At 44.2% G+C, this 25,364-nt stretch overlaps 1 protein-coding gene and 1 long non-coding RNA gene across 5 annotated transcripts in view; one reads left to right on the top strand and one right to left on the bottom strand.

Annotated features, from left to right (window-relative positions):
- Positions 1-25,364, bottom strand: part of LOC126983825 (twitchin-like) — a 194,813-nt gene that overhangs the window by 54,323 nt on the left and 115,126 nt on the right. The window contains exons 39-51 of the mRNA XM_050836955.1: positions 23,508-23,537; positions 19,825-19,992; positions 18,670-18,794; positions 15,297-15,326; positions 12,564-12,738; positions 11,895-12,048; positions 10,108-10,134; positions 6,271-6,407; positions 5,625-5,788; positions 1,930-2,071; positions 1,111-1,413; positions 423-704; positions 44-207 (exon numbers count right to left, since the gene is read on the bottom strand). Of these exons, the coding sequence (XP_050692912.1) occupies positions 44-207; positions 423-704; positions 1,111-1,413; positions 1,930-2,071; positions 5,625-5,788; positions 6,271-6,407; positions 10,108-10,134; positions 11,895-12,048; positions 12,564-12,738; positions 15,297-15,326; positions 18,670-18,794; positions 19,825-19,992; positions 23,508-23,537 (1,901 nt within the window). The remainder of the gene's footprint in view (positions 1-43; positions 208-422; positions 705-1,110; positions 1,414-1,929; positions 2,072-5,624; positions 5,789-6,270; positions 6,408-10,107; positions 10,135-11,894; positions 12,049-12,563; positions 12,739-15,296; positions 15,327-18,669; positions 18,795-19,824; positions 19,993-23,507; positions 23,538-25,364) is intronic.
- LOC126983877 (uncharacterized) lies at positions 15,335-18,663 on the top strand. Of its 4 annotated transcripts, none has more exons than XR_007736278.1 (4): positions 15,335-16,476; positions 16,647-16,731; positions 16,817-16,986; positions 17,072-18,663. It is a non-coding gene; the product is annotated as an uncharacterized LOC126983877 (long non-coding RNA). The 4 variants fall into 4 exon arrangements; XR_007736279.1 differs by having other exon boundaries at positions 15,335-16,567; positions 16,653-16,731; positions 16,902-16,986; XR_007736275.1 differs by having other exon boundaries at positions 15,335-16,567; positions 16,653-16,731.

Here is a 25,364-nt window from a genome sequence, read left to right as displayed (position 1 = left end):
ACCTGCTCATCTAAAGAAAGAGAGAGATATGGTCACAACTCACCTTGCCACACCTGATCCACTTGCCCGTTGCCAAGTCCATTTTCTCAATCTCGTATTCCTTGATGGGAAGACCGCCGTCATCCTTGGGCTCCTCCCACTTCAGGGTGCAGCCAGTGTCATGCACATTAGACACATCCAGTGGGCCTGTGCACTTAGCCGGTTTGCCTGTGGGGGAAACAATGCATTAAAGCTTAGGAAAGACACTGAGATTCTAGTTATTATGCTCAGAGACGTTACTAAAGGAAGGTAGATGAAAAATGACTATGAAGGGATGTTCATTTCACTCTAATTCAAAATCCTGTGCAGCTTAGTGACATTTTCTGTAATGATCATCAGCTGAATTCACCACATGAACCTCTGTGAGCTATCTTCTAGCATACCCAGGACAACCAGCTCAACGGTCTCGCTGTCGGAACCATTGCGGTTTTGGATCTTCAGGGTGTAGAGGCCAGCATCCTTCCTCTTGGCATTGGTGACCGAGAACTCTGTGTGGTGGTCAGTGTTCTCAATGTTGATGCGGTCTGAGCTGGACACAACACTGTCCTTGAAGATCCACTCCACATCTGGGTCTGGCTCACCCATGTAGTCCACGGCCCACTTGTGGCTGCGTCCAACCTTGATGGTCACCGAGCTGAAGTTGGTGCGGTCGATGCGAGGCTTGACTGGGGGAGGAGAAGAGGTGCTTGGTAATGAGGGAGAAAGATGTAATGCAAAACTGGTAAGAGATACAGAGGATGAGTGATAAAAAGGGTGAAAGGAGTAATTAAGAACTGAATGATAGAGGAGTTGGGAAAGAAAAGTCATATCAAAGGGAAAAAAGATACATGAAACAGCAGTAAGAACTAAAGAGAAATGAAACTGCAATATGAAGAATACAAATTACAGTACAGAGATGTATAACTGGATGAGGTGAGAATATAATGGATACTTCATATTACAAAACATATGTGCAATCCAGTGGTGCTGAGTTGAGAAAAGTGATGTGAATGTAGGATTAACGTAAGAACTGTAGGAAGTGCGCAAGGTGTAATCCTGCTGAGAGTGATGACAACAATCCATAACACTCACGGTTCTTGTGCTTGCACTTGTGGTTGTCAGTGGGCTCTGAGGCCTCACCGACACCAGCCTTGTTGGCGGCACGCACTCGGAAGCTGTAGATGGTCCCTTCCTTCAGTCCAGGGACCATGGCCTCACAGTTGGTGTCTGGGGTTTGCACAACCTCTGTCCAATCCAGGGAGTGCTTGTCCTTCATCTCAATGTGATAGTGGGTGATTGGGCGGCCGCCGTCCTTCTCTGGCGGTGTCCAGCGGAGGACCACCATCGTGTTGTCATAGTCAATGATCTCAGGTTTGCCTGGGCGGCTCGGCTCATCTGTAAAGAGAGGTTAATCTGGTCAGGGGGCTCTTTACACCTGGTTTTCCTCTTCCCCCATTCTCTCTCTCTCTCTCTCTCTCTCTCTCTCTCTCTCTCTCTGCTATTATTTCTTTGGTGATTTTTTTCTACCTTTTTATCTATTTAACATTTGTCTGTGTTACAATAAGCTCTGGTCCAGAGTAATGATGGAGTAAAGAGGAGCAAGAGAAGGGACATAAAATTTAAATCATATAATGTTATGCAGAGTTGATATGCAAAGTGGAAGTCCCATTTATTTACTAATCCTTTCATGTGGTTCTGGCAAAATTTCTACCAGAGAGAGTACAAGAATGAAGGCAGCAAGAATAAACAAGTGAGACATTTATGCCTGTGAGCATCCTAAACTGAACCCTCTTCTGGCTACTTAATTCTATTCTCTTTCATAGGAGCAGTGCTTGGTGGGCTTTCTTTCCCCCTTTACCTGCTTCGTTTGCTGAAAAATGAAGCAAGTGAAAACAAAACTGTTGCTCTCACCATAAGGGTTGCGGGCAAGGATAGGCTCGTCATTCTCAAGGGGCTCTGATTCACCCTCCTTGTTGACGGCCTTGACGCGGAACTTGTACTTCTTCTTGGGCGTGAGGCCGTCCACAGTGAACTCTGTCTTCTCTGGACCAATCTGAAGAACAGACGACAGTCAGGACCACACAGTCTTGAGACACTGACCCCACAATGAGGCCAGACTCACACACTCCTAACACACTCTGCCTCCATTACTGGTTATACATAATGCAGTTCAGTAAAATGTTCCCTGCAAGCATTAAAAAAGCCTGGTACTGATTTTCATGGCCTATAACCAATGTGTCTTTTGAGTAGTGATTCTGTGAATCAGTGTAATGAAAAGGTTGATCTTCACTGATAAGGAAAAAAATTATGGTGGTTTATTTAATATATGACTGACCTAGTACAACTTGTTCATTTATCAATTCAGTAATGAGTACAATATATATTTCTTATGTAAATGTCAGCAGAGCAAGACAGACTGCTGATAAACACACACAAATACTACTGTGATACTGGGGACTAGGGCAAGGGTGGAGTTACAGGTTTGGTGTTTTCTAAAAGTGTGAGATATGGACAACATCATTATTAACCCAGTAGCAGCGGGGATCATGTTTCTTAATGGTCCCACCAAGCGAGAAAAACAAGAAAAAATCACTCCTCACACAAACTATTTCATAATATATATCAAAGCATTTGTGATCAGATTATTTATCATCTATTTTGGGGGATTTATATCATGGCACAAATTTGGCCCGTCGCTGCTACATGGTAAAGCCACAAATTTGGCCCGTCCCTGCTACACGGTAAAGCCACAAATTTGGCCCGTCCCTGCTACACAGTAAAGCCACAAATTTGGCCCGTCGCTGCTACATGGTAAAGCCACAAATTTGGCCCGTCGCTGCTACACGGTAAAGCCACAAATTTGGCCCGTCGCTGCTACCGGGTTAACAGGACAGCAGGATGGTGCTCATGGGTGTGTCCCGCTTGTGTTGTGAGGTTGTAAGATCTTCCTACAAGGGTGGACAGAGTAACAGGAAAATAATATCAAATGTACCAACACTACTACCAAGGACTGTGCCGTGTTTGGTCATGTCTGGGGTCTTGACGAGTGGTGGCAATGTGTGAAGAAAATAATAAACAGCTACCAATATGAATCAACAAGAGTATAGCAGCCACAAAGGGTCTTGTGGAGTGGAGAAGAATGGCAATACTTACTATCAAAGCCCAAATTTACAGAAAAAAATGGAGTGAAAGGAACAGAATCGAGACATTATAATACAAAGGCAAGGGATTATGGTGTGGAAAGCAATAAGGGCTTCAAATATATACAGATAGTGGTGGAGGGATAAAGGTTCTGAATATACTGCATGGTGTTTGGGGGGTATGGCGTCACATCTATTGAAAGTATCACCTGAACCTGCACCCCCGAGCCCTTTGGTGGGTCCCCTGAGGGCCCTTTATGCTTCCCTGGGGGTGCTGCGAGGTCGTCTAAGAGTGTGGCCCGCTGGGGGGTGTCTATGTACTGCAGGGGAAGGGAGGGCAGGAGGGAGCAAGGGAGGGAGAGATGGTATGGTAGGAGGAAGAGGAGATGTGTGACGGGAGAATGAAGAGATGGAAAGTAGAAGGCAGAGAGATGGGAGAGTAGAAGGGAGCGAGGAAGGGAGAGAGATGGGAGGGTAGGAGGAAGGAGAGGGAGACGTGTATGATGGAAGGATAAGAGAAGAGAGATGGGAAGGAAGAAGGCAGAGAGAAGGAATGATAAGAAGGAGGAAAAGAAGAGGTGATTGTGTGTGATTGTGGATAAGAGAAGGGAGATGGGAAAGAAATGGCAGAGTGATGGGAGAATTGGAGGGAGAGAAATGGAAGGAAAGAAGGGAAAGTGAAATAAAAGAAGGGATGCATGGAGAGGAAAGGAGGAAAGATGGGAAAAATAGGAGGAAGCAAGGGAAAAAGAGGTATGGGGAGGGGAGGGAAAGGGAGGGAAGGGAAGGGAAGGGGAGGGAAGAGAAGGGAAGGGAAGGAAAGAGAAGGGAAAGGAAGAGAATAAAATGGAAGGGAAGAAAAGATAGGGGAGGGGAGGGAAAGGGAAGGGAAGGAAAGAGAAGGGAAGGGAAGAAAAGATGAAGGAGGAAAGGTGAGGAGATAAGGAGGTAGGGAAGAGGAGGAGATACAAGAAGGGAAGGAAGGTAAAATAGGGTGAATGCAGAGAGGGAATGAGGAAAAGGGAGATGGGAGGAAACGAGAGTAAGGGAGGTGGGAAGGAAACCCAGAAGGTAGGATGTGAGGGAAGGGACAAGGGAGAGAGAAAAGAAGGGGCACAAGAAACATGTCAAAAAGAGTCATGTGAAGTGGATTTTAGAACCTTTGCACTTAATTTATTTTCTAGATGGTCCTTGCTGGTTCCATTTCTTTGATGTTCGGTTCTGGTCTCCTGCTTCCTGCCTACATGTGTGTGTGTGTGTGTGTGTGTGTAACTAATCTACTTGTTTTAGAACTTGTCCCCTACCATTGTATCTTTTTAGTTTCCTGGTGCTACTTCCACATGTATCCTGTATAATCACACTCTGTACTGCCTGGGGGTTGGGATGGCATGCTCCTCCCTTCTCCTTTGTTTACTTGCAACACTAAACTATCAATCCATCAATCAATCACATTATTTTATTACATGTAGGACCAGTTTTACAGTCCAGTACAGCAAGTTTGTAAGCTCCCAAACACAAAATACTATGAACATTCCTTGTATAGTGTTTGGCGTTGATATAAAAAGAAGGGAACTATAGAAAACCACACAGGAAATCTCTTCAATATCTGGTATTGAGTAGAAATAACGGATCATTGTGGTGAATATAGTTTGGTTTTGGTGCTTACAATGACTCTGTGATGGACTGTCGAACTGCCCGTAGCCTAGAAAATACGGTTCCTTGCATCTGATCTGGCTTCTCATGTTTGTTGCTTTGTGTACGTGTTTATGTGGACAAAAACTGAAGGTCATATGTAACAGAAACAACACACATAATATTTAACATCTAACATGAAGCATAACACAATACAGGCCTCAGACAGTGCATTCAGACAGACACAAAAGTTAAAAAAGACATGACGCTATTCTTAGGAGAAACAACACACACAATATTTAACATCTAACATGAAGCATAAGACAATACAGGCCTCAGACAGTGCATTCAGACAGACACAAAAGTTAAAACAGACATGACGTCATTCTTACACACACACACACACACACACACACACATACACACACGGACACAAAGCCTGATAACCTCCCTTTAAACTTTTCTCATCCAGCCAATAAACTTTACTACACAAAAACAACGTAACACAAGAACACACACCATTTAGAGCCGATTCCACAGTCCAACAGTGTCTTTGTAACAGCCCGAACCAAACTATAGAATCCCATACAATCCAAAATGGTGAGGTCTTCGATGCCACACTAAATACAAAAGACTTTTCCTGTATAGTTTCACCAAATTTGTGAACTTAAATATAAACACCAGACACTATACAAGGAAATTTCGAAGGCTCTGGTATTGGTTTGGGAGCTTACTAACCCATCATGGGGAACTTCTCACACACACCACGTTTAACACCCCCAACCCTAACCTATAAAAGAAACACCTCAGAACACGGGACACGGATGGCCTCACCTCTCCCGCAGGCACCCAGGCCCCCGTGTCCAGGTCCATCTTCTCAATGACGTAGCCTTCGATGGGCAGGCCGCCATCGTCCTTCGGCTTCTTCCACTTGAGCTTCACGTGGTCGGAGCGGATCTCCTCGGGGAAGAGCGGACCCTCGGGGCGCATGGGCTTGCCTGAGGGAGGGGTGAATGAGAGGCGTGAGGAGGAGGAGGAGGAATAGAGAGGCGTGAGGAGGAGGAGGAGAAATAGAGAGGCGTAAAGGAGGATAAATGGTACGTTTTAGGACGAGAAAAAGTTGGAAAGTTTCGTTTAGTCGGCGCAACATCTGTGGTCATATGCCGGAGAGACAGGAGGGGGAAGGAATTATAGAAGGGAACAGATCCCAGGAGACAGAACACAACACCCGATTAATACCTGGTACCCGTTCACTGCTGGGTGGACAGGGGCGTAGAGTATCGGAAAAGCCGCCCTAATTTTTCCACTCCGCCCGGGAATCGAACCCGGGTACGTTTTAGGACGAAAGCGGAAAATAGGAGTATGTTTTAGTAAAAGAGGAGAAATGGTATGTTTAAAATGTGAGAGAGAGAGAGAGAGAGAGAGAGAGAGAGAGAGAGAGAGAGAGAGAGAGAGAGTAAACCAACCAAACTGTACTCACCCAGGATCACCACATCGGCCTCCTCTTCACACTCGCCCACGGAGTTGACGAGACACAGCCTGTACTTGCCAGTGTCGTTCCTCACGCCCTTCCTCAGCGTGAGCACCGTGTTGCGCTCAAACTGCTCAATGGTGACCCTAGCGGAGGAACGGAAGGGTCAGCGGGGGTAGGGGCGGCAGGGGAAGGCATGGCGGTGAAGGGTGACGGGGGTGAGGGCGGGTGAGCGAGTGACGGACTGCGTGGTGATGCGGGCGATTCGCGGCTTCGATCAGTGGTTTGTTTCGGTGTTGTTGACTCGTTTACGCCTGCGAGCTATTTCGTGACTTGCACTTTGGCGGCAGAGTTGTCAGATTATCGTACTCAGAGCATTGTATTTACCGGTTTCTTACGCCTAACTATTGCCAAGAAACATCAGGATCTAACTCCTTTAACGATAACTATAAATGAGTTTCGTTATTGGAGCCCGGAAGACAGTTTTGGGGTAGTAAATCGGGAAATATAAGCGGCTAAGTACGACAATTTGGCAACGTTGTGTGGCGGGATCGTAGGTACAAGTATACACGACAAATGTAGCCTATGAATGTGGGAACAGTCGAATGTGTACACAAGAAATATTGAAGGAAAACGACTATCTTTGGACAGATTCAATGTAGCTATACAATGAACTTCTGCAGAGCACGAAGCATCATTTCAGTCAAGCCTTCGTAGTAGCCTCCGTTAAGGGGCTATTACACTGGGCAAATTTTCCGTGGATCTTCAGTCAAACCACGATTTCCGCTGGCGTGGTTCTCATGTGTTTCTTGTTATTGCTGCTGCTGATGATGGCGAGTAATACCGTCGTCCTTCAAGGAACTCTACCGTAGCTTTGGAAGATCGTGGACACGTCAGAAAACCAAGGAAATCTGAGAACATCGCCAGCGGAAATCGTGGTTTGACTGAAGATCCACGGAAAATTTGCCCAGTGTAATCGCCCCTTTAGCGCCACCCTGATGATGCGGAAGTCACGGTGAAGCAACAACAATGGTGAAGAGACTCTGACAACAACATCGAGGAAGCTTGAGGGATGGCGTCTTGCAGGGACAGAGGGACGAAGGGATGGACTATGGCAGGGGTAAAGGATCAGGGAAGAGAGATTGAACTGTTAGGTAAAAGAAGTAACCGAGGTCTATAGAAGAAAGGAACGGTCGGATAAAATAACTCAGGACTAGAAAAGAGAGGAGTTAAGTGAAATCGGGGGAGGGTATGAGGTTCAAGGAAAGGAAAAAAATACTGAATGAAGGTAATCGATGAGAAGATGGAAGGGGAAACTAAAAAGATTGCAGTTGACAAGAGGATAGAGTGCAGAGAAAGGATGGAAAGTAAACTAGAAAGGTTGTAGTTGAGAGGACAAAGGGGCGAGGAAAGAGAGGGGAGGGAGAGGATAGGAAGTAAACATATATTTTTAGAGGTAGCCTACTATGACCAATGCATATTATACCCCGCGTCGTTTCTATTGCTAAGTTATGCATTTTGAACGGCCATCCTTATCGTGTGTTTAGGGATCTGATCGGACACTGGACAGGCTAGACTTGACGTTCGGTGCTTAGAAACACTGACTACATAAACAATCACAAGACGATGCTGAGAGACCACTAAACCAAATGAACTAGTACAATGAATGGTCACGACGCATAAGGAAGCTAAGGTTTTGGGACATAGACTACTCGACTAGACTGTTAAACAACGCACAGGGAAGCTTGATGCTACTGGCTAAAGTACGCTTTCTAGGGGGTTACTAATCTATGTTACTCGATAGTGATAGTGAAAGAGACTACTGAGATGACGACATAAAACACTGACTAATTGGATGATGGATAACAACAAAAACACTGACCAACTGACGATGAGCACCGACATGAACTATGATATCCATTCGTGAGAGGGTGAGAGGGCGCACACATTGATGACATGGGAAACGACACAGATCTGAACGAAGCATGCAGTTGTGAAGCTTCAAAATTAACAAAATAGAATTAGCAGCCTGGTGCGGTTATTGATTAAATGCTGTTGCTGTTAGAGAAATTGCAATAACTGAAAATATCCGTAATAATTGCTGTTGCTGGCTTTCAAGTATGCACGCACTCTTAATAAAGCTCTTTGAAGCACTGTTAGCGGGGTTTAAAGTTCGCTGCTCCAACCATAAGCTCTTCAGTGTTGCCAAAAGCTGCTTACCCACACGTATCAGCTGTTAGGTGTCAAGGCTCACTTCACACATACTCCAGTGGCTGTTGTTTGTGATCACTGCATCTCGCCGCTTTGAAAACAATACCAACGGGACGCGAAGCAGAACACAGCACCACCGACAGCCCTGACACAAACACTAGGGCATATATGTTAGACGGCTGGCTGGTGCTGCGGCTCTCTGTTGGCTTCATACGCTCCCCGTGATATTGTTCTCAAAGTGCCGGCAACTCTTCAAGCGCGGCGGCTGCTCTTGAGGAAACACCCGAAGCTCCCTCCATCTTATCTTCCTCCTTTTCCTCTCGCTTTGGTCTTTTCAGTGACAACGTTTTTTCAAGGTTATTACCGTTGGAGTATCGTTCTACGTTTTATGGTGTGCAAAAAAATAAAATGTATAGGTTTTGTCCGAATGATGCAAATGTTTTTACTTTTGCATTTGCTTTCTACTGCCAGATGCGCTTATTTAAAATGCCAATAAAACTTTAAAACTCCATTAGATAAGTTCAAGAGGTACTGTAGTGAGCCAGAGGAGGTATGAGGCGACAGGGGAGCCACGGGCGTTCTTCTGAGGAGCCTGCGCCGCGCCTTGACCATCCACCCATGCACTGGCGGATGACACGCCCACCGCAAGCCCCGCAACGTCCTCATTGAAATCAAGACACGCCCGCTGCCCAAAACTCCTCGCGGACAAAATTTAGCCCCAAAAGTTATGATGTTTGGCTAATGTTTTTTCACACACGAGGGCGAGATAGAAGTGTCAGGGCAGCAAGCAGTCCGTTTTCTCTTGAGGACGTGCGTGAAGGCGACTCTGGGGAACCGAAGACGTCGTGCCGTGGTTTTAAATTCCCAGGTGGTCGCCGCGCGTGTGTGACGGAGGAAGGCGCCGCGGCCATGAGTACCATTATTAAAATAACTTATGAGAATGTCACGTGTTCGTCTACGTGACTCGACTCACTGTTAATTTTATAAGAAGATGAGTCGTGTTTTTACTTGTTTTGTGGTTGATACGTAAAGCAGCGACTGACTTCCCTCGTCACAACGCCAAGTAATATCCGATTATTGTGGTTGTTTTATCAAACGTGTGTGTGTGTGTGTGTGTGTGTGTGTGTGTGTGTGTGTGTGTGTGTGTGTGTGTGTGTGTGTGTGTGGAACGGGCAGTTGAAAAAAACTGAAAAATCGAAAGCAGGTTTCCGACAAGATGAATCTGTATGTAGGAAAAAAACGTAAGATCCGTCCGGAGTAGAAAAAAGTACATCCAAAAAGTCTGAAAAATTTGCTTCCAGAAAAATGAGAAGCAATGGGCGAGGCGCTGGGAAAAAAAGAGGAAAAAGATTTGTCTGAAGAAAAATGAAAAAAAATGGATGAAAAAGATTTCAGGTCACAAAAATATTTAAAAAACGTTGGTGTATATTAAAAAAATAGGAGTGGAGGGAAAACATTCCTGACAGAAGAAATAAGAGAGAGAGAGAGAGAGAGAGAAGTATAAGAGAAAGGAGAGAAATATCATGTGTGTGTGTGCATATGTGTGTGTATGCAGGTGTGTTAACCCAATCTGCAACACGGGTGAGTGGCAAAGGGAACACGTCCTTGGGAGAGGAGAGAGGGAGAGAGAGTCACCTGCGGCAGTTGTAAGGGTCGCCGAGCCTGCAAGGAAAGGTTAAGTCTCATTGGCGAGTCTTAGGGAGGTGCACCGGGGCGTCCTCCTCCTCCTCCTCCTCCTCCTCCTTCCTTTCACCTACTCTTCCTCTTTCTAGAAGCTAAAATGAGTCTCACCTCTTTTGACTCATTTCTTAAAACTGTTCTTCCTGCTCCTCCTCCTCCTCCACCTCTTAGAAGCTAAAATGAATATCACCTTTTTCCCACCCTCCTCCTCCTCCTCCTCCTCCTCCATTTCACCTTCCTAATCTTCCTTCTTTCATCTTTTCCTTTACTTCATCTTTGTCTTCCGTTCCCCATAAATCTCTAACCACTGTAAATCTTTTTTGGTAACAGTGTGGGGCTTTAATATTGTAGACTACTTTTTGGAAACACAAGATTCTGCTTTTTCTAAACTAACATGTATAAATCTTTTGTAGCACCACTTCTAGAAATCTACACTACTGCAAACCTTAACTGGTAACATTATGGGGCTCTGCAAATCTTTAAAACTACTGCACATTTTCCTGGCAACACTGTGGGGTTCTCATACTCTTTAAACTACTGCACATTTTTCTGGCAACACTGTGGGGTTCTCATACTCTTAAAACTACTGCACAACTTTCCTGGCAACACTGTGGGGTTCTTATACTCTTAAAACTGCTGCACATCTTTCCTGGCAACACTGTGGGGTTCTCACACTCCTAAAACTACTGTACATCCTCCTCGTAACAGTGTGAGGTTCTGCTTATTTATCAAACTACTGTACAACCCTTCTGGTCACACTGTGTACTGAGGGGTTCTACTTATCTGCACGCCTCTCCTAGGTTGATATTATAAGACACATTCAGTTTTCACATCATCTACTTCTAAAGGCCAAAGAGGGGGTCAGTCGGGTTCTAATGAGTGTTTCTTTAGGTTCATGGTACAGAGGAACGTTCAAACTACCACCAGGGTCATATAACTACTACTGGAAATACCCACAACTCCTTTGAAAGTCCTAGGAAATATGTGAACTTGGGCGACGAAATGTTTTTAATACGACCCCTAGTCTTTTGAGATACTGTAAGCCCTCCTTGTTACCTGATATGATGCCCCTCTATGTCTTGAAAGTGTTATCTCAGTCACAGTAACATCCAACTCTGTTTCCTTGCATCCTGGCTCCTCCTCGCCTTCCCCTTTTTGTCAGTCTTGTGTCATATTCTTGTTTTCTTAGTCCAGTCTTGTAATGTTTTTTTCTTCCTCCTCCTCCTCCTCCTCCTCCATTCCCCTTCCTAATCTTCCCTTTTTCACCCTTCCCTTTCCTTCATCTTTGTCTTGTCTACCATAAATCCCTCCCTTTCTGTCATACTAACTCCTCCTCCTCCTCCTCCTTCTTCTTCTTCTCCTCCTCCTCCTACCTTCCTTTCTCTCTCCTTATCTTCCCCTTTTCACCCTTCCCTTTCCTTCATCTGTCTTGTCTACCATAAATCCCTCCCTTTCTGTCATCCTACCTCCTTCTCCTTCTCCTTCTTCTCCTCCTCCTACCTTCCTTTCTCCCTCCTAATCTTCCTTTTTTCACCCTTTCCTTTCCTTCATCTGTCTTGTCCACCATAAATCCCTCCCTTTCTGTCATCCTACCTCCTTCTCCTCCTTCTCCTTCTTCTCCTCCTCCTTCTTCTTCTCCTCGTCCTCCTCCTCCTTAGCCACCTCTTCCTCGTCCTCCTCCTCCTTAGCCACCTCTTCCTCATCCTCCTCCTCCTTAGCCACCTCTTCCTCGTCCTCCTCACCTCTCCTCCTCGTCGGGGATGATCTCCTTGTCGTCCTTCTTCCAGATCACGGTTGGCTCGGGCTCGCCGCCGTACCGCACGTCTAACTTGAAGAGCTGCGTCTTCTTGATCACAATGTTGCGGAACTCGTCCTTGTTGATCACGTACGGCTTGACTGTGGCGGGGAGGGAGAGAGAGAGGAAACCAGGTCAAGGCTTAACGCTTTACGTCTAGCTTAGAAAATGATGAATGGAAGAAAAAAAAATGGATACTAGTGATTTCAATGCGTCTTAAGTACTGTGCCCCGGGAAAGAAGAGCTTAAAAATAGCTTAAAAATGTGGAATGAAAGAAAAAAAAAAGATACTAGCAATTTTACTGTGCCTTAAGTACCGTGACCCGGGAGAGAAGTAATCAATCAAGTTTTTATGCTTTATACTTTCCTTAAAAATGATGAATGGAAAAAAAAGAAGAAGAAAAAAAGGGCTGCAGTGATTTCAATGCGTCTTAAGTAGCTATCTATATATTGTCGAAGGCTTATCGATATAGTACTGTCTTGCCTTCCTCATTTACAAATAAAAAAGTGAAACAAAGCTAAAACCAAAACCATAAATAAATCTAAACAATAAGTGATTTATTTATTTATTTATTTTTTTTTTTTTGTATTTAAGTATTTTTGGTGTTGGACTTACCGAAGCGGTGTTTGGCCTGGATGGGCTTGGTGGGGTCTGAGGGCTCGCCGGGGCCAGCCTTGTTGACGGCCCGCACCCTGAACTCGTACTGGTTGCCCTCCTTCAGACCCGGGATGGTGCCCTCCGTCACGTCGCCTTGGATCTCAATGCCCATGGCCCAGTCGGAGAAGCGGTCCTGAGGGGCGAGGCGGCGTCAGGGAGGGAGGGGGAGAGAGCGTGACGCGGCGAGAGCTCACTGACGAGGGAGGGTTGGGTGTGGGGGGGTGGGGGGAGGCTGACTTGCGATAACTTTTCTGTTTTCTTTACATTAATTGAGTTCGCGAGTGAGCAAAGTTATATCTGCGGCGTTAAAATGAGTCTTTTTAGTGAAGTTATCGGCTGATGTCAGTAATAATTATTCATTTTGGGAGACGTTGGAATTATTATATATATTTTTTTATCGAGCGTCTAGGCATTAGTTTAGTTTATTCTGACTTTACTGTTATCAAGATACCAAGTTGTCATCTAGACAAAATGCCTCTGAGGGATTCAAAAAGATTATTATTTACTTGTAACAGACAAATAGCAAAGTAGTATTGAATTATAGCAGAAAAAGGGGCGTTTGTATGGGGCAGACTCAGACTGACGAGACGTGAAGAGCGACAGAGAAAGGAAGAGGCGAGTTTGAGCATCAAGATACAGGATCAGTGTGGAGTTCGACTCGCCACACACACCCCTTAACGTGCCCGATCCTACACTTCACCGCTCACCCCAGGGCCGACGCGTCCACACACCTCGGACGTGGGGTGCGTGCCAAGGCCAAGGGTGGGCCGAGGAGGGTGGGAAGGAGGGAACAGAAGGGTGTGTGTGAGGTGCCGTGTGTCTCCAGTCGCAGGAGTGGAATCAAAAACAGGATTCCACCGTCACGATCCTCGAGAAGCGTAGCAAAAAGGTGTTGGGAGACGCTAAGGCTCAGCGACACGACCAAACCCTCGACATCACTACAGGAAAGTTGACAAAATGCACAGGAAAAGTCATAATGCACATTGAACTTTGACTTCTACTGGAAAACTCACAGAAAATCCAGCCTTTACGATAAGATGAATAGGAAAAACAAGGATGCAAGTGTTTTTAAAAGTTTGGGCTTTTCCATGTGGTCGTATTAGGCTGGTCTGCGATGAGGAAAAAGTGCATCAAGGTAAAGTAGCGTCTTAAGGTTACATTTTGAGACTTTTATGTGACTTTTGAAGTTCTGCTGCGTGTCTTAAGCTAGTATACCATGGAATAATAATGATTAATTGTATATTTGCGTTTCAGAGATCCAATACGATATTTGAAAATAGTGATGTGTTCAGTGAGTGCGGTGTGTGCGCCAGGCGTAGCGTCTCCCGTGGAAGGCTGCTGTCGCAAGGGGCGCCAGCAGAGGCCCAGCGAGGCGGGAAGCGTGGCAGCGAGAGAGCGAAGCGCTGAAAACATCACTCCATGACGCCTTGGCTGTTAAGTGACAAGGTGGGTCGATGTTTGTTTTGCTCTTATATTCAGTTGTTTATCTACGAACCCTGAAAATATTTATACAAGAGATTTTAGACTATTTACTGGATTGTTTACATAAGCGAAAAATTGTTTGTTGCTTTATACGTTGTTATCTTATGGTATTTGCGGAGGTGTTAGAAAGGGAATCAAACACTACAGGGATCGTTGAGGGGAAAGGGAAAGGGGAAATGCACAAACCATTCACTGGAAGAGATAATTATAAAAAGTACAATTTACTTTCGAAGAAATAATAGGAGAGAGCATCATCATACCGTGGCGGATAAATAATAATAGTCCAGACCTGCACTCAAAAATAAATCAACTCAAGTAGACTGAGCTGATTTGTTTTGTGGTGCGGCTGACGCGTACAGCAGAACCAACCAATACGAGGGACAACGGTGACGCTGCGCCGCCGCCGCCCGCCTTGCACCGCCCCACAATGCTTGACACCGTCGGCCTCAATGAATGTATTATTATGAATGTATAAAGGAATGTATTATTCATACTCCCCTCCTCAGTGGGGTAACGTATTGCAATGTGGGGAACTACCTTATGGGAGGTGAGTACTAAGATGATAAAGGACAACATTGAGAAGTATCTGAGTATGAATTTTGAACAAGACATGGTACTGAAAATATCAAGATCAAAGTCGTGAAAATATTTTGCCTTTCACTGCCGAGTACATCAACGGTAGTTTTGAAATGGGTGCGTGTTAATGGTACGGCGCCACCAGCAAGAAATACAAGTTTAAATCCCTCTTCTTTTCATAACAGGGACGTCTTGATGCTCGTGGCTAGCTGGAGTAACGTGCAAACTAAACAAAAAAATTATATATTCAAGATAAAGTTGTCAGGGCTGAGGCGTAATAGATCTGATTGTCCTTTGTGGAGGAGTAAGACTATCTCGAAGGCTTATTCCAGGGTTGCGGGGCAGTGTGTCGTGATGGCGGTGGTGGCAGGCGGCCGCGGCGCGTGCACTCACCTAGGCCCCCGCAAAATAATAAATACACCACACCAAATACCCTTCAAACAGATCTCTGTAAAGGGTCTCTACATCCTTCGTGAGACACTTTACAAGCAGATCTCTAAAGGGCTTGTACTTCACACCAGAATCCCCTTTAGAAAATCTCTGTAAATGGTCTGTTTCGCATCTGGGACCATTTAAGCAGATTTCTAAAGGGTTTCCGCTTCACACTACTACTGGCAGCTCTGGCGGCCTTACCACCTCTGCGCCGCGGGGCATTGCACGCGTCTGGGGGTGGGAGGGACACACGTTAATGGGAACATGAAGAGGAGGCTCGGCAGGGCGGCTCCTCCTCGTCCTTTCCTCAGGCAGCTCCGTGAATCAGCTTCCTGGCTATGTGTGTGCGTGTGTATTTGTATTTATCCATTCTTGGCGTGTTCCTACTCCTTGTCTTTCTCCTTTGTAAGACTCGTGCATATGTTCCTTCGTTACAAGTGTGTTCCTTCTTCCTTTTAGTAGACTCATGCATAAGCTTCTTCCTTACTGCAAACTCTCCTCAGTGTTTGCATGTATCTTCAGAGCTAACGTTGTAGTCAGGTGTAGATTGGATTGTTTAATGATGTTCTTGCTGTTTTGATCATTCATGCTTCTGTTTGTGTATGTATTTTCTTAAGATTAACACATCTAAGCAAAGATGCCTGTGTGTGTGTGTGTGTGTGTGTGTGCGTGTGTGCGTGTATGTGTGGCAGCAATAATCAAAGGACTGACTGTGGAGCCATCGTGTGTGAAAGAAAAAAAAAGTTGGCGCGTCTTTTTGGGGAGCATGATGTGTATATGTAGAGTTTCTCGGTTTTAGTAAAGGTTTTGACAGTCGCTACACCACTTGGAGGAGTTGCCGTGCCTTGTGAGCCATTGGGGACATGGGGAAAGATGGGGAACACATAATAGAAGACAAAAGGTAAGGGAACTCTAACAGGGAACATAAAACTCTACGGGAACATCAAGAACTATTTCATTTACATCTGGGGAGTCCTCAATGCACATGCTATCACTGTAAAAGACAAATCTAAGGAGCCTTTGGAGAATAAGGGGAATATATGGACAAAGGAAAACAGAACATATTGTATAAAACAGACTTATTGTTCTAAACAGAGGGTGACAATGAACAAGAACAAGGATTCACTACGACTACAAAGACATGATACAGATAATAAAACACAGCCTACAGGATGAAACTGACTGGACAGGAATGGATCGACAATATAAGGTAGATAACACGTACAGGTAAACGAGGATATCTACGCTTTAATGTGGGCAGTGATGGATCAGACGACGACACGACATCGATGAAGGGGAACAAAAAGAATTTATGGTTGCATTTGGAACCGAGATATAAGTACAAGGGAGTGCACATGGGGTTCAACCGTACTTTTGGAAGGTTCGGATACACTTTTCGTGGGACTCAACTGGTTTTGGATGCGTTCGACTACAGTATTTAAGGGACTCAATCGTGCTTCTATAAGGTTCAGGTGCACTTTTGGTGGGATTCAACTGGTTTTGGATGCGTTCGACAACAGTATTTAAGGGACTCAATCGTACTTCTATAAGGTTCAGCTACACTTTTGGCGGGATTCAACTGGTTTTGGATGGGTTCGACTACAGTATTTAAGGGACTCAATCGTGCTTCTATAAGGTTCAGCTACACTTTTCGTGGGACTCAACTGGTTTTGGATGGGTTCGACTACAGTATTTAAGGGACTCAATCGTGCTTCTATAAGGTTCAGCTGCACTTTTGGCGGGATTCAACTGGTTTTGGATGCGTTCGACTACAGTATTTAAGGGACTCAATCGTGCTTCTATAAGGTTCAGCTGCACTTTTGGCGGGATTCAACTGGTTTTGGATGCGTTCGACTACAGTATTTAAGGGACTCAATCGTGCTTCTATAAGGTTCAGCTGCACTTTTGGCGGGATTCAACTGGTTTTGGATGCGTTCGACTACAGTATTTAAGGGACTCAATCGTACTTCTATAAGGTTCAGGTGCACTTTTGGCGGGATTCAACTGGTTTTGGATGGGTTCGACTACAGTATTTAAGGGACTCAATCGTGCTTCTATAAGGTTCAGCTACACTTTTCGTGGAACTCTACTGGTTTTGGATGGGTTCGACTTCAGTGTTTAAGGGACCCAATCGTACTTCTATAAGGTTCAGCTACACTTTTGGTGGGATTCATATGTTTTTTGGAAGGGTTCAACTACTATATTCGTGCTTTTGGAATGATCATCTACTAATTTTCAACTACTTTTCTACTAATTTTTTTTTTCTTCATTTTTCGTACTTTTGGAACGTTCATCTTAACTTCTCATGGAATGGATTCATGCACATTAAAATAATCAGCCTTGCTTCACCTCTTTTGTTTCCATGCTTTGAGGGACGAGAAATTCCTGATACCTCCTTGTTTTATTTTTTTTTACAACAAAGGAGACAGCTCAAGGGCACAAAAAAGGAAACAATAATAAAAAAAAAGCCCGCTACTCGCTGCTCCTAAAAAAAAATAAAAAAATAAAAAGAGGTGGCCGAAAGAGAGGTCAATTTTTCGAATGAACATATTTAGTAGGCATCTTTGACAGGATCTAGTGTGTCCTTTAGAACTTTGTCACATACGTTAGGGGATCAAATATGTTCTTTCTAATTGGCTTTGATCTAATGCTCTAAGTATCTAAGACTAATAATTCAATTTTAAGGTAGATTTTCATGCAACGCTTCATTTTTTTACAGTTTTTTGGGTAAGAATCCTTTATGCATGTAGGAATGTTTTGGTAAATTTCCTTTAAAAACTAAGAATCACGACTACTACGCATTTCCAGTGAATTTGATGATAGATTTTAACGACAAACCAGGAGTAGGTCACTGCCAAAATGAAAAAGATTCACGTATCTCCTATATCTATTTTATATTTGATTTAAATTTGTGGTATTTCAATTCAATTTTACAAGCCTTATTCAATCCATTGCCTGTGTTCTCTGGAAATAAAATATAATCATCAAATCAACTAACGCTAGCAAGAAGGGGCAGGAGGGTGATTATCAAGAGAAAAATAAGCGAGAGAAGGAGGAAAAAATGGTAAAGGAACACGATAAGAAAAGGGAACAGGGAGAGAAGGAGAGTAAGAAGAGAACAGAAGAAGGGCGAACTAGGATACACAGGAGCCCAATGAAAAAGGTGAGAGGAGTAGACGAAATGGAGATGAAAGTAATGAAAAAGGAAGGATAAATAAGGGCGCAATGAAAAGATGAGAAGGGAAGACGAAATGGAGATAAAAGTAAAGGAAAACGAAGCGAAGAGGGGGACGGGAAGGCAATGAGAGAAGACATAGACGGAATGGAGACGAAAGTAATGAAAACAAAAAATTAAAGGAGGACGAAGAGGCAAAAGGAGAAGAAGAAATGAAGATAAAAAGTAATGGAAAACGAAGCGAAGAGGGGGACGGGAAGGCAATGAGAGAAGACATAGACGGAATGGAGACGAAAGTAATGAAGAAAAAATTAAAGGAGGACGAAGAGGCAAAAGGAGAAGGAGAAATGGACATAAAAGTAATGGGAAGCGAAGAGGGGGACGGGAAGGCAGTCTCACCCTGTACTCGATGACGTAGCCGGTAATGGGAGCGCCGCCGTCAGTCTCAGGGCGTGACCAGCGGAGGTCGGCGTGCTCAGGACCCCAGTCAGTGACCTCCACGTGCAGGATCTTGCCGGGCTCATCTAGGGTCACACAAGGTCAAGGTGTTAGGATTGTGTTGTTGAAGTGTTGCTGTGTTGTGGTTTTGATTTAATGTGTTGTTTGTTTTGTTTTAGTAATTATGTTGGGGAAGAAAATGCTCTTAATTCATACAGCATTATCACTCTTCAATCTTCAATTTCCAAACCTCACTCATCTCATCCTTCAATTCATCCCTTTTCAACCTTACAATGTCTCAAGCTCTCAATCCCTTAAAAGCTCCACGTTCTTTCTAAATCCCTTAAACGCACTCTGCAACTCCATCATCCATCCCCTTTTCAACCTCTCAATCCCTTCAGCTCACTCTGGAACCCCTTTATCCATCTCTTTTTCAACCTCTCAATCCCTTCAGGTCACTCTGGAACCCCTTCATCCATCCCCTTTTCAACCTCTCAATCCCTTCAGCTCACTCTGGAACCCCTTCATCCATCCCCTTTTCAACCTCTCAATCCCTTCAGCTCACTCAACAACCCCTTCATCCATCCACTTTTCAACCTCTCAATCCCTTCAGCTCACTCTGGAACGCCTTCATCCATCCCCTATTCAACCTCTCAATCCCTTCAGCTCACTCTGGAACCCCTTCATCCATCCCCTATTCAACCTCTCAATCCCTTCAGCTCACTCTGGAACCCCTTCATCCATCCCCTTTTCAACTTCTAAATCCCTTAAACCCACTCTGCAAACCCTTCATCCATTCCCTTTTCAACTTCTAAGTTCCTTAAGCCCACTCTTCAACCCTTAATCCATCCCCTTTTCAACATATAACTGCCTTAATCTCACTCTTCAACCCTTAGTCCATCCCCTTTTCAACCTATAAATACCTTAATCTCACTCTTCAATTCCTTAGTCCATTCTCTCTTCATCCTTTCAACTCCTTAAGCTCACTCTTCAACCTCGTACTCATTTACATTTCAACGTCCCTTAAAACCTCACTCTTCAACCTCTCCACATACTCATCTACTCCTCAACCTCCCAAACCCTTCACTTCCCTCTTCAACCCCTGCATGTACTCACCCCAGGGATCCTTGGCTAAGATGACCTTGGGGTGGATGTTGGGATCGGACGGGCCAAGCTTGTTGCTCACTGTCACCCTGAACTTGTATTGCTTCTTGTTCTCCAGGTCCTCACACTTGAACCTGAGGGGCTCGTCGGCTGGGACCTCGGCCACCTGCGACCACCCGCCTGTGGATACGCGGCCAATACTGTGAGTGCGTGTGGGTGGGTGCGTTTGTGGGGGGTGGAAGAGTGGAAGGGTGGTGTGGGTGTGTGGTGGGGGAGGCAAGGATGGGGAGGCAGAGGAATGGTTTGTTGATGTGGATGTGTGTGTATTGCAGAGTTGGTGGATAGGTGAATGGGTAGCCTGCTTGTGTGGGTATAAGGCTGAGATAGGGAGAGTGATAGGTTGGGAGAGGAAAAGGGATAGGTAGGGAGAGGGAGAGTGATAGGTTGGGAGAGCAAAAGGGATAGGTTGGGAGAGGGAGAGGGATAGGTTATGAGGAGGGATATATGGTTTAGGGATATATGGTTTAGAGAGGAATGGTTTATAGGAATGGGTATGTGGTTAGAAATAAGAGTGAGAGGGAAAGGGAGAGTGGGAAGAAAAGGATAATCTTTTTCGGGTTAGTTAGATGTTATAAAGAAATGGATCTTGGTATGGAATAGAGGGAAAGGAAAGGGAAGGCGATTAATGTGGTGAAAGGGAAAAGGGATACGGAAGAGGGAGGAGATAGGGGAGGAGTTTTGAAATGAAGGTACAGAGGAGGAAAGGCTTTTTTAATGTAAGTGTGTGTGTGTGTGTGTGTGTGTGTGTGTGTGTGTGTGTGTGTGTGTGTGTGTGTGTGTGTGTGTGTGTTACAGTTGTGGAGTACTCTGTCAAAAGGTGCTGATTAAAGTGGGTCTTCCAGGTGTCCAGACATCACAGGTAAAGGAATCACAGGTAACGTTGTGGCCAGGGGGAGGAGGAGGGGGAAAGGGAAGGTCGAAGAAGGTTTTATCTTTGGTCTGTTCATCCACTGGGCGTCTGAGTCCGTGATAACAGCGGTCCTTGGCAGGTATTGATCAGGAGTAACAAAGAAAGGGAGGACAGTCAAATATTGAGAGTGACAGGGCTTGCAAGACGGTAAAAGTGCACATAGGCAATAATTAGTGAGTTTGAAAGATGAAATAACAGTGATTGAAATATTTATAGTGACAGGGTAAACAAGGAAATAAAAAATATGAGTAATTAGTGAGCTTGAGAGAAAAAAATATAATTATTGAACACAGTTTCTTGGTTAACACAGTCCAAAAGATTAAGAGCGAGGGTCGTGGCCGTGGCGGCGGCGCCAGGAGGCCACCGGATTAATGGACAAAATACCACGCACGAAAATAAGAAGAAAAACTGAGCTGTAAAATAAATAAAATGACGTCAGTAAAACCGAAATAAAGAACAGCGTGAGTACGAAAAAAGCGTGTTGAAAACAACGAAGGTTTTGCAAGAGAATGAATCCAACCATTTGTAATATTTTCTGAGTTACGTAAATATTTTGTGTGAATTATATGTTTGGATAACCATGGAGACGTTCCCTTGCTGGTTTCTTAGGCTAAGGTGCAGCAATCAAAGCTTCCGACCCAAAAATAAACTTTAAGGGTGGAAATTCGCGGCAGAATTTTAGGGTACAATTTCAAGGCAGAGATTAAAAGCAATATTTCAGAGAAGAATCTCAAGGGTGTGGAGGTATTAATCTTACAGTTTAGGAGATACATCAGAGGGTAATGCCATCGTATAGGTTTTGAAAGGGTATCCTTATCATGATTAAAGGGAAGGAGTTTGGGATTTAATAATCCTTCCGTCACCTGCTGGTGAATTATGTAGGTAAAGGAACAAGGGAAGGCAACAAGTTAAAGGGAACAAGGGCACACTGGGGGAGGGAGCGAAGGGGGAGCACACTGAAATGAGGGAGGAAAGGAGGGAGGGAAAATAACAGTTTCAAAGTTCAAGAAAGGAGCGGGAGAAAAAATGGATTTTTTGTTTTCGTTTCGAGATTGTGAGTCTTCCGTCGACTGTACCGGCAAGGCGTCACGCGTCACCTGGTACACACTCACTGCATGCGTGGCCCTCACACCTGGCGGCGAGCTGACACCAATGTGTAACCACTGCGAAGCTTCTCATAGGCACTAATATGATTTTATGATCGACATGATTCTTATTTTTGACAAAACATACAGATTAAGCGCTTAACTGCAGTTTTTCTTCATTCAAAGTAACTTCATTTTTTATGATAATTTTAAGCGTTTCACAGCCGAAACTATTTTCAATGATAAAAAGGAAAGGTTTGTGATATTCTGATGAACGCGAGGCTCCAGGTGCGAGGGTCCCATACAGGTGAGACAGGAGTGTGTGACCCAGGCGAGGCGTGTGTGGCGGTACAGAGTGTGGCGGAGGTCAGGTGGTGGTGCGTTAGGCGGGTCACTGGGCGTCTAGAGTACTAGTGAGTGAGTACACGTAACAGTGCCAGTACGGAAAGCTGGTGTCAAGTCAGTCAGGTGAGGCTTGTCAGGTGAACCAGGTGAATGAACCTAGTGGGGCTCAAACTCTTCCTGAAGTGAGAGTTTGCGGTCTGACGGTCTAAGTTCGTCCTAATGCATCATGCCCTTCAACCCACAAACTAACCACTGATGGAGGTGTCTACTGCCCTCCTCTTGCTTTCTACCTACGAGTATACACTGATGGAGGACGTCAACTTTTCTCATGCATATTCTATACATAAAGAAGTTTAGTTTTATTTATTGATTTACCGCAGTATTTTTTTTTTTTTGTATATACATATATCTAAAATACTGGAGCTTATTTAGATGTTTTGTACACAGCGAGACAGAAAGGTTACAAGGTTATACACTGATGCAAGGTAAATTAACAATAAGTAAACTAAAGAACACCTTCATTCTGATCTCCAGAGAGGAAGTATTTCAATCACATGACATTAAAACAGACACATAACTATAAAGAGAGTGGTGCACGGACTAAACCAAATAAAGAGGAGGAGGAAACACTGACTAATAGAGTAAGTGTCCATATCAAGTCAAGGGAAGGGAAAACACTGACTAACAACTAAGATAAGTGTCCCAGGAGAGCTATCCTAAAACGAAGCTTGTTTATCATTCTCAGGGTTGTGTGTGTATTTACATTGCCAAGGGCTGACGGACAGTGATTTAGGGAAACTCTTTCACCATTATTTACCGTCGACAGCAGCTGTTTGATCAGTTAGCGATTCACATGTCGATTTTTTCATCATTTGTTTAGGTTTACGACGGACGCCTCCACGTTAACAGAAAACGAGGAAACGGGTTGAATTATTTACGCTCATCGATGTTATTTACCTAAAAAGACCAACTATCTCCTATTTAATGAGGCAACGTGAAAAACTAACCCTAGTTCGCAAGTTCCCACGTGTGTTCACCTCACTCACACACGATAATCCACACATCTTTTTATACGAATCTAATCCAACTTCAAACCAAACAAATCCCTCAGAGTGGGACTTGATCTTCTTTTAAATAAAACAAACGGCAATAGATCCTCAAATGGTTCTTTTAGTGAGGCTGTGAGGGAGGGAACACAGTGGGAGCTTAGAGACACGGCGGGCTTATGGAAGAGCTGGTATGAGGGCACGATGGATGGATGGCTAGTACTGGGTTAGTTACTCAACACTCTCTACCTGTTCGTTCCCAGATTCCAGGGTGCGAGGCTGTTGGGAGAGGAAATACAGAGTCAAAAACACATTCCAACTTGGTGGTCGACGCGGCTGTTCCTGCTTCTCTCCTTGTTTCTCTGTCTCACTTTCTCTCAGGCATTATAAAAAAATATAGAAAAATAGGGTGGTGCATCCAAGACTCCATTTTTATTATTTTTTCAATGCCTGGAGTATATTTGTTTATTTGACTTAAAGAATATGTTTAATTTGCATATATCTGGAGTACTTTGTGGCAGGGAACTGGTTGTTTTAGGTCTGCTTCGTGTGATTGACAGTTGAGTTTGGTGGACGGTGTGGCGTCGGAGTGGTGGTGATCTACGTGTAATGTGTGAAGTATATATAAAAAAGTGTGAGGTAGTGGTGAAGTAGCTTGGCTCACATGTAGCTTGTGGCGTATATTCATTCATGTGCCGCGCGGGTAAATAGGAGCAGGAAAGACTGGTTCGAACACTCAGGAAAGCGGTGATCTACGTGTAATGTGTGAAGTATATATAAAAAAAGTGTGAGGTAGTGGTGAAGTAGCTTGGCTCACATGTAGCTTGTGGCGTATATTCATTCATGTGCCGCGCGGGTAAATAGGAGCAGGAAAGACTGGTTCGAACACTCAGGTAAGCGGGTTAGAGCTGCGTGGCTGGCTGCTCCGGCACGCTTCATCTATGCACACCTCTACACTGGTTTGATTCTTGGTGCAGGTCGGAACCGTCGTACTCTGCAGGCTCTTATGTTTGCCGATTTCTGACCCCAAAACTACTTTCATCACCCAAATAACTGCCTTCATGTATGGTTATCGTTTAAATGGTTAATTATTGGTGTTTCTTGGCAACAGTTATGGGCCAAAAACCAGTAAATACGCGCGGGTATATCTCCCTTGTTTGTGGTGAAATGGTGATGTAGTGTTTTTTACGTATAGTGGTGACGTAGTTTTGTGTACGTGTCGTGAAGTAGTTCGATTCACGTGTAGTTTGTGAAGTCGAAGTGATGAGTTGATTTTTTTTTCTTCTTGACTGCACTAATAATGACTTTGATTTCCTTTACAATGTTGCTTTGGTATACTGCTGTGCTGGAGGATACTGTGGTGTTAATATACTTATGATGTAAATAAATTACAATATATTAGCAGTGATAGATTTATTACTTTGAGGCGCCTGTTCTTGAATGAACTAATGATCTGGGTTTGCTCTAAAGGGACTTACTTCAGCATAATTTGGGTCGACGGTTGTGTTGGTGGGTGTTGGTGTTGATGTACGTATGCCTTGTAAAACGGTGGTGATGAATTGATTGCTCAGTGGCGTTTTTTCTTGTATGTAGAAGGTACTGAATTTACTTAAATGTTATGGTGAAGCACTAGGGATGACCTCAACTATTTGTTATCTATGGTAAATTGAATATCAAATATGCTGCTTCAGAATATACTAAGAAGCAACAGAGAGGTGATGAGTTTAGTCTTAGTCTCCCAGTGCTATGATAGGACGCTGCACCTACGAGGGTGTTCCCATACAAGGCTGTTAAGAGAGGATGTTTATCAATAGGTGTATAATGTGAGGTGTTGAGTGCAGTGGAAATGAACTGCACGGGTTTGGTTCTCTTCTGCCACGAAGTAAACCAGAACACAAGGAAATATGCTACACTACGTACATCTCAGTCTTCATATTGTCTAAACCAAATCTGTGATGGACGAGCATAATATAGTGAAGCAAACATAATTTAGGATAGACAAATAAGATATGCTAATGTAAAATGAGGATAACTGCCGACATTTAAAAATTTCCTTCATTACATCCATCACCTTCCACAGGACACATGTTTATTTTACTAATCATT

The sequence above is a fragment of the Eriocheir sinensis genome, chromosome 55 (genome assembly GCF_024679095.1).
Source record: "Eriocheir sinensis breed Jianghai 21 chromosome 55, ASM2467909v1, whole genome shotgun sequence".
In the NCBI taxonomy this organism is placed as follows: domain Eukaryota; kingdom Metazoa; phylum Arthropoda; class Malacostraca; order Decapoda; family Varunidae; genus Eriocheir; species Eriocheir sinensis.
Note: the sequence above shows the minus strand (reverse complement) of the source record. Positions and strands in the feature narration are given on the sequence as shown.